Source organism: Acanthochromis polyacanthus, chromosome 7, assembly GCF_021347895.1.
Source record: "Acanthochromis polyacanthus isolate Apoly-LR-REF ecotype Palm Island chromosome 7, KAUST_Apoly_ChrSc, whole genome shotgun sequence".
Taxonomy (NCBI): Eukaryota; Metazoa; Chordata; class Actinopteri; family Pomacentridae; genus Acanthochromis; species Acanthochromis polyacanthus.
In genome coordinates this window covers 39,533,589-39,542,779 of record NC_067119.1, presented here as the reverse complement: position 1 = coordinate 39,542,779, position 9,191 = coordinate 39,533,589, and the positions used below count along the sequence as shown (strand labels likewise).

The following is a 9,191-nucleotide window of genomic DNA, read 5'->3' as shown; positions in this document are numbered from 1 at the left end:
ATTATCCAAACCTATGCTTAGGATTCCAAATCTAAGAATGATTTTTCTGTCAAAATCACTTCATATATACATGTATACTACTGTTCATAAGTTTGGGATCACTTATATATATATATATATATATATATTTAGATTATAGATTATAGATATATAGAGTTAGAGGGTTACTTTTCTTAACATTTGGATGTAAAAGACACCTGACGTAAAGCTCACATTCTGTCTGAGAGTGTGTCTAAAATAACATCATAGGTATCAAATGAACTGTTATACCTGAAGCTTTTGCTTCATATGAATGTAGAAGCTAAAATGAGTGAAGAGTTGATACTATAGGTGAGATTTTTGACAGATGAATTCCACTTACAAAGTTTTTCACACAAGACAATCGTATGAAGCACAGTGTTTTATTTGACTTTTCTTTGTTTACATCTTGGAATATGGAACCAAAGAGTATGTGGGAATGTCCACTTCTTCTACAGAAGTGTGCAGGTTTTCTTTTTCTTTGGGCGCACTTCTTTCTCCTTACTGGAGGTGTTGTGTGCTGCAGCCGTGTCTCCGCCAGCTGTAAAATGCACAGCTTTTACTCTGGAAAGTGACAGTAAACACCAGTGAGGCATGCAAACGTTAATCTGAAGAAGCTTAAGCGTGAGGAGTGAGGCTTTGCTGCAGGAGAAGGTGAACATCTTCAAACCTGCACCAGACAAGAATGTGGAGTTTGCAGGCAGGTCCCGGTCATCTGCAGCAGGTCGCTCAGCTCCCAGACAAGAAAGAAAACTGTCCAGCTAGCTGACTGAAATGCAGAGACAGACCTGTCCTCAGCAGCTGAACCTGCCCCAGTCTGCCCTCCTACAGCGATCAGGACACACTAAACTTTCTGCTGTGGCCTAATTCAAAAGTCTACACAGGTTTCCCCACAGCAATCCCTGCATGCACACCAGAAGATACAGATAGGTGTACAGAAAGACTAGACCCAAAAAGTGGTTAGTTATCATATGGAAGGTTTTTTTGACCTTAAAACGCTTTTTCTCACATTTAAAACTAGCAGTGAATGCGATTTAAAAGGAATCTGGTTTCATCTTTGTTTCATAAGAGCTCAGGTGGTCTAGGTCAAAGCTGGACAATGTATTCATTGAAAAGTTAAGATAAGATCAGATAAGATAGACTTTATTGATCTCACAAATGAGGAATTTACTGTTACAGAGCTCTTAGGAACAAAAAACAGAGGAGTGCCAAAGTCACGAAAGGTTAGCTACTGTAGTTTAGATACTCTAAGTCACTTTTAAAGTCACTGCATTAAGGTTCTTACTAAAGCAGTAGGAGCATTTGTGAAGAAGACACATTAGAATAACATTGTGTGGATCAGTCTGAGCCACTTCACAGAGCATCAACACACAGTGAGGTGATATTTATTGGATTAGTAACACTGACTCTCCCTTTAATGGAACAAAAGCAAAAGTACTCTGACTCTTCCATAGTACACACACTACTGTTCAAAAGTTTGGGGTCACTTTGAAAAGTCCTTATTTTTGAAAAACAATCCCCTTTTTTCAATGAAGGTCACAATAAATGAGTGATAAATCCAGTGTAGACATTGTTAATGTGGTAATGACTATTCTATCTGTAAACAGCTGATTTTTAATGGAATATCTCCATAAGGGTACAGAGGAACATTTCCAGCAACCATCACTCCTGTGTTCTAATGCTACAGCTAATGGGGCTGAAAGGCTCATTGATGATTAGAAAACCCTTGTGCAGTTTGTTAGCACATGGATAAAAGTGGGAGCTTTCATGGAAAACATGAAAAAAATTGTCTGAGTGACCCCAAACTTTTGAACGGTAGTGTATGTTGTTGTATGACTATCATTGATATAATTTGTATTTACAGATGCATCTTGTCAAAATGAGCAAATTTAAGCAAGTTAATATACAATATGTATGTTTAGGAATCATTTCCAGCAATCAGACAATCAGATTGTACATCCTATTTGTAAAAGGAGCTTCATAATAAATAACAGATCCTTTAACATCTTATGACCCTGAACGTGGTCTTTGATTATGTAACCTTGGTGCTGTTCTCAGGTCCAGCTTTGTGGCCTGAGGTGGGGGCAGATTTCTGGATGAGTTTCTTCTTCCTAAAGAGCTCATATTACCTTGCTTATAGTTCCTTGTTCAGCTTATGGATATTTGTATTGGTGAGCTCATTTTGATTCATTGACTGTCTTTTTCAGTTACTGGGTCAATATAAAATTGAGGGACTTTTGAAGTCCATGGGATACATCTTGTATATATTTTTATTAAAAGTAAAAAAATGAATGTTTACTGTGTTCATTATGATCATGTCTTTACAAATTCCATAATTATTTATTATGAAAACAATCCCTTATTAATAAAAAATGACTGGATATCACTAAAATGTCAAGTAAATAACCGTCAGAATTTATTAAAAATCACCTTCTACTGAACTAAACTACAATAAAATGAGCTGATTCAGAAATAGTTTTCATTGCGTTCTTTTCATGAAGTTGAGATAATCATGACAGATATTTCTTTGTCAATATATATAATTTTATATGGAAAATAACAAATTGTATCTGTCTGTCAACTAAGTTCCCATTACAAAAACACCTCTGAAGGAAGTGAGTTAATTCCAGATCACATGACCTGCTCTACATGATGTCATTTCCTCCTGAGGAAAAGACTCCAAGGCTTTCTGACTTATTAAATATAAAATAGTTTGTGAGTCAAGTGTGGATCTGTCACATGTCAACAGGTTTACTACAAAATCTTTACAAATACTTTAAATTTCAATTTTACACAATTGTGTATATAATATTTAGAAAAATCTTTCTGTAAAAATGCCTTGTGGTGTTTGGTTATAGGTGACGATGTTGATTTTAGGCCTGAAAACAGCAAAAATGTCAACTATGATAAAAAAGTCCCACAATTATATAGTGACCCTACTGAGTGATGAAGTCCTCAACATCTTAACAGACACAAACATTTTACAGTCTTATGGATTGGTGGCAATAAAAAATGCAAATCGATGTCCATACCTGAACTTTTCTTGTCGACATTTTCCGGGAAGGAGCCCAAAACGTTGCCAGGTGGTCGGTACTGCCCAACCACAAACAAAGTGTTGCCATCAGTGGTCACGCCCACGCCCACGCCCAGTTCTGTGCTGGATTTCCACACCACTTGAGTAAAATGACCTGCAGGGAAGAAACAGCAGTGCAGCAAGGCAACAGTCTTCAAAAACCAAACTAAATTCATAGAAACTCAGACATAAAGTTGCGAAAATCTGTATCTCTCCCACCTAATGCAAAACATTACACAATAACATGATGTACGTTAACTCCTTTGCTTTTGAGTGTCATGGCTTGATCTTCTTCTTCCCTTTAAGAGTGTCTCTGTGTGTGCAGTGGTTGAGCCTTACCAGTGTTGCTTTGGAATCCAGGGTTGTTCCAGTCATAATCCTTGATCTCACTGTACCACGAATCTACAGCTTCTTTCCCTGAAACATGAGAGACAAAAAATTAATTGGTCGTTGGACATCTTTGACATAATTTCAAGAAAAGGGTTCAAGCAGCAAATCTCCTGAAATAAGTAAGATTGTGTTCCATTGCTTAATATTTCATCTGTATGGTGAGAGCTCTGGTGTTGTTTGTTTAAAAACTTACAGTTTGGCTTTAATTGATCATAAGATTAACGGGTAAATACGTACAGGATGGTTATTCTACCTGTTGCTTTAATGGGTTTGGAGCTGGACATGAAGAAGACGTTCTCTCCATCCTCAGTCTTACTGTGGTCCAGGTCTCCCTTTGTCACCAAATACTCGGCCCATTTCTGAGCTGCTGCGTTTAACTCGCTGTTATATTTCAGCGGCGACGCGCTGTGCAACTCCCTGAGTTTGTTGTGGGTTTCCAAGAACTCCTGACGAAAGCCTGCCTCTGCATAACAAACATGTCAGTAACAGCAATATGTGGTTGTGGAAAATAAGAGAGAATACAATGCACTCACCTGCCATTGTTTCTATGGTGATAAAACCTGAAAGGAAAAAGGAACAGAGTTAAATAGAATGGAGGGAAATAAATAATTCATTATAAAAACTCTGAAAAAGCATCATTCATATGCTCAGATGTGCTGATGAACAAGTTTTCCTGCAGCAGAGAGCACAAATACCTTCCTCTAACTGTAATAATCTCGAGCACTCACCTGATTCAAGGTGTTCTGCAACCGTCTGAAGGGATTTCCGATGAAGAGACAGTTGCTCTTGCTGTCTAGAAGCTGGTATTTATGGACAGATGCTGGACTCTCCCTCCTCACCTCGACATGTAGGAGGAGACAGACACCCACCTCTCGTCACCAAATGTTTTTGTTGTTTTGTTTTTTTACCTGCCTTTTTCTTGCTACCCTGTCAAAACATATCAAGGTTGCAGGTAAAAACAATGTCTTCAGTGGAAGCTAATCTTGAAAGGAGAATAGTTGTCTGTCTGGTTCCTTGGTATTTATTGCAGCTTTGCTCATGTGACAGACAATAACCTGGTGTACAGTTCAGTTTAGGACTTGGGTGAGTGTCTAGCATAATGAATTATTAATGCAATTATGAAGCATGCAAATGTAGTTTTTCCCAAAGACAACATGCAAACAGAGCATAAATGAAGCCTTGTTGGTGTGTCATCAAAACAGTTGTAGTAAACTCCTGCAGTGTAGAGTCCTTCCTGCCACCAACAGTCTGCAGTTGCATGTGGTTTAAACAAGCCAAGGCTTGAATTAAACACAGACAAACAGAAGACTTCAAAAGCATGTGGGTCTCATTAGTTCACTGTAAAACACTTTACTGCTCCACCCTTAATGGATGCTTACATTTACCACAAATCCAGCAAATGTTGTCCTAATCATAGTGACACGATGAGCAGCTCTACTCTTCACTCTCACTCTGAATATTCACAAAATGAACGTTTCTTTATCTCACACAAATAAAGCTGTCTTGTTCTTGTGATTTAGTTTTGCACTCATTCTTTAACAACTAACAAGGAAGTTTTCTCTTTAAAAGCAAGGCTTAAAGCGTTTTAGACTAATGCTAGCAGTGGAATAAAAACTTCAGCCACCTAATCCTTTCACGAGATCCTGCATTACAGGAAGGACTGAGTCAACAAAACAGGTGACATTCAGCAAGAGTGTTGTATCGAAAACAAACTGAATCTCCGTTAAGAAGGGTGTTGTGGTTGTTGTTGGACTGAGTTCCTACTGAGGGGCCTGTATTTTTAAGATCTAAACTGCTTCTAATTTTTACTCCACCAAGGAACGTGGTGGAGTAAAAATCGACATCTGTCTGTCTGTCTGCAACATTACCTAAAAACAGACTAACGGATTTGGATGAAATTTTCAGTGAAGGTCAGAAATGACACAAGGACCAAGTGATTAGATTTTGGCAGTGATGCAGCTTATAGTCTGGATCCATGGATTTGTTAAAGATTTCTGTATCATTGCAAAATAGCGTCACGGTGTCACTGTATCCATGACAACAAGTGAACACTACGTCAGCTGCTGCTGCTGATCACATGATTGTGATCCTACTACTAATCCCCCGCTGCAAAAATGATACAAGGAACAAACAACTGATTTAATTGTGGGGGTGTTTCTGAATCCCATCAGTTCCTGCCACCTGCTACATATTTAGGTCACGTGATTTGGTATCTGTACATAACGTACACATGCATAACACACGCTTGTGCTCAGTGCAAGGTCATTTTGTTTGTGGGTACATCTACATTAAATGGACACATTCTATGTTGCTGTGATTTCTGATCATCAGTAACTAAGAAACAAATGCTGCATTACTGACAATGTCAAATGGGGGAATGAACAGCCTTGGAGGAGCACTGCGCTCTGAGTTTTGTTCTTTGCATGAGAGCAAACAGACATGAACAGAGTTTATTGCCATTTGCATAGGTACATCACAGTACAGTTACATTAGAATTCTTGTACATGACTCCGAATCAAAAAGAAATTTAGCAACAATTTAAAAAAAACTAAAACCAAACAAAAAAACCCTGAAATAAATCACACTAAAGCACATTATCAGCACAAATATTAGCATAAATAGATACACAATAAACACAACAATTAATAAAAATACTTATTAGCAAAGGTACCTATTGCACATTTTGAGGATATTGCACGTGTCCATAATAATCTGTATGATATTGTGATATTTTGATGTTAGGCTGTGTTATAGTACCTCACCTCCCTGATGTCCAATGCCACTTGTCTGATGGAGGCTGGGAAAAAGCTTTCTCTTGTCCAATCATTTGACATTTAAATGATGGGGCTGCACAGTGGTTCGGTGGTTAGCGCTGTTTTGCATCTGTCTTGCATCTAGAACATCCCTATTTCGCTTCCTGGCCTGTGCCTGGGATCTTTCTGCATGGAGTTTGTATGTTCTCGCTGTGTATGCCAAAAAACATTCTGAGGATAATTGGTGATTCTAAATTGTCCGTAGTGTGATTGTTTGTCTCTATGTGTAGCCCTGTGATAGACTGTTACCTGTCCAGGTGTCCCCTGCCTTCAGCCCTCAGTCAGCTGGGATAGACTCCACCCCCCACGACCCTGATGAGGATTAAGGTGTAGATAATAGATGGATTTAAGTGATTTTGCACAGGAGTGAACTCATTTCTGCTGTGTATTGTACTCCACTGGACAGTTAAATACCTACAAGTGCACATTAATGACTGAAGTTAGACAAACATTATTTACTTACAAATTCTCATTCAGATCTAGATAAAAACTAGATAACAAATTACAAATGCACACTGGTGGAAGAAGGCTTCACATCCTTTATTTAAGTAAAAAATACTATATCTCTGCGGAATTACAAGAAAAAAGAGGTATCATTCCACACTGAGAATGATACCTCAGAGGAAGTAAGTCGGCAAAATGTACTCCAAAATGATTGTACTAGCTATGCAGAATTGCCATTTCCAAATGTTGTATTGATATTCCTGATGCATAAACATGTGGTCAGCATTTTGATCGTCAAACACATATTTACTTCAAATTTTCTAAAATAATATGGTTTGCATACAAAATCACAAAGCATCTTCAAACCGTAGCTACTAAAAAATGCAGTAGACTTTTCCAAACGACATACAGAGAATTCAGTCATATAAAGTAGGCATCCTACACTTGGTGCTACATTCCAGAAGGGAGATACACAACACCAGACGTGTTTCTGCTCCACTTTGGAGTTGATATGCGGAACTTTAAAAGCTTGCCTCTCCTTTGACCTGGTTTCATGGTTGTTCACTTGATGAGACAGTTTAACAAGGAAATGCAACTGAATTTTGTGATCTTAGGACTTGTACCAGGTGCAATGACATTAAAGTTAAATTTAACCTGATCTAATCGAAGCAGAAACACATACTGATGCCTTCTAGATGTGAAGATTGTGTGTTTTCACGTAATTTACAGTGCTGCCAATGAAAGGAAGACATGTATGCACACAGAGCTAAGTGTTGCTCAGTAATTAAAGCCTGACGGTGAAACATGAACCTTAATTCACAATAACCCATTGTTGACAGGATAGCTGATTGCCCAATGTTGTTTTTCTGTCAGAGGAGGAACGTGGAGTCGGACTATCCACCACTACTACCACTAAGCTCTTCTGAATATCACACCCTCATTATCGTTGTGAAATGCAAACGTTTTGTATTTTTCTGATGTTTGGTGATGCGGTTTTGCTATTTTACCGTTAATGACACAAAAGATCACTTATTCCACTTCCAGTTGTGGTGCTTTAAATCGGGATGAGACCTTACTGCTGTTCCTATAACCAGAACATGGGCTCTGTTCATTTAAACACACATTAGAAAGATTCCTCAGAATCCACACTCGTAAGTGTTTATGGTCTCAGAGATTTCATTTGCTGTTCAGACAAGTGGAATATCTGATTTGCATGTAACAGCAGCTTGTTTGGATACATACCAGACAAATTATTTTCTCTTGCAGTTTTAAACAGTAGCCTCGAGGGAGCCTCCAGTGTTCATTGTTAGTGTGCATGGTGATGATAGGTGTGAGTGACAGACTGCTGTTACTGTCTGCATGTAGACACACAGTCATTATCTGTTACTGAGTCAGTATCTGTGTTTAACTGCCTTTAACTTTTATAAATGATATCGTAGTATCAAACTTAGCTTCAGGCATTGCTGCCGCAGTGTTAAAGCTAAACCAAAGCTTCTTCAAAGCCCTGCCAACTGTAACTCACACTCCAGGATGCAGAAACGGCAAATTCCAAGGTATTTTTGAAAGAGATGGTCAGTTTAAATGTCCCCTCTGGGTTCCCAGAGATTGAATCAAATATGCCCAACAATACAATGTCCTGATACGTCTGACATTAAAGTGACTTATATCTGAATGACAGAATGTTGTCAATGTAACAGGCTGATAAGGCAGCAATGTCACACACACACATGTTCAAAAGCTTGAAATCACTTAAAGCTGCTGTCTGGAGTTTGAATCGCAGCGTCTCCCAAAACACTGTTGGTCCCACCCTCCCTCCCTCTGATTTCGCCCCTTTATTTGTGCACGCGCGCAGTACCTGAGAGAAGTGCCCGGAGTGCTGCAGCATCTTGCCTGTTTTGCTGTTTTCCCCTCTTCTGCATTTAGTACATTTAGTAAATAATAAAGGAATTACGTTAGAATGCTGCATTGAGTCTAACTTGTCCTAATACCAAAATACCATGAATCTGCTAGGACGAACGAGTAAAGTTTCAATATGTGATTACACTCGTGTATCCCTCTCGATGACGTTGTTTATCAAAGTTAGTGCATTTACGCGTGTATATGTGTTACATTGTTTATTTATTTCTATCTAGAGTTCAGAATTGCATGACTCCTCTGACGAAGAGTATGTCCCAGACGCCCCAACATCTTCCTCCAGAGGTCGGGCATCTAAACGAAGCCGTCAGGCGGGCTATGGAGGCCGTGGTCGGGGAGCGACGCGAGCACCCCAAGCCAAAAAACGTCCTGCAGTCTCTTGGCCTGACAAGCCGTGGGACTGGTAACTTTTCTGGAAGTTGCTGATCCCTGATGCTCTCTCCTCCACAAGCAAAACAAATGTGCGCGCGGTTGCGTAGTGCGTAGCTCGCCCACCTCTGCATGGGCTTGCTTGCTGTGCGCGTAACTGTTGATTGACA

At 39.2% G+C, this 9,191-nt stretch overlaps 1 protein-coding gene across 2 annotated transcripts; it reads right to left on the bottom strand.

Moving 5' to 3' along the window:
* Window positions 1-385: 385 nt before the first annotated feature.
* On the bottom strand, window positions 386-4,460 carry LOC110969873 (Golgi-associated plant pathogenesis-related protein 1-like). 2 transcript variants are annotated; one of them, XM_022220053.2, is made up of 6 exons: window positions 4,210-4,460; window positions 4,015-4,041; window positions 3,735-3,944; window positions 3,431-3,508; window positions 3,051-3,206; window positions 386-559 (listed from the first exon to the last, which is right to left on the bottom strand). In XM_022220053.2, the coding sequence occupies exons 2-6, from the start codon at window positions 4,019-4,021 to the stop codon at window positions 471-473; spliced, it is 540 nt and encodes a 179-aa protein (XP_022075745.2). In that variant the 5' UTR covers window positions 4,022-4,041; window positions 4,210-4,460; the 3' UTR covers window positions 386-470. The 2 variants fall into 2 exon arrangements, with proteins under 2 accessions (XP_022075745.2, XP_022075746.2); XM_022220054.2 differs by having other exon boundaries at window positions 386-582; window positions 4,210-4,448.
* Window positions 4,461-9,191: the final 4,731 nt, after the last annotated feature.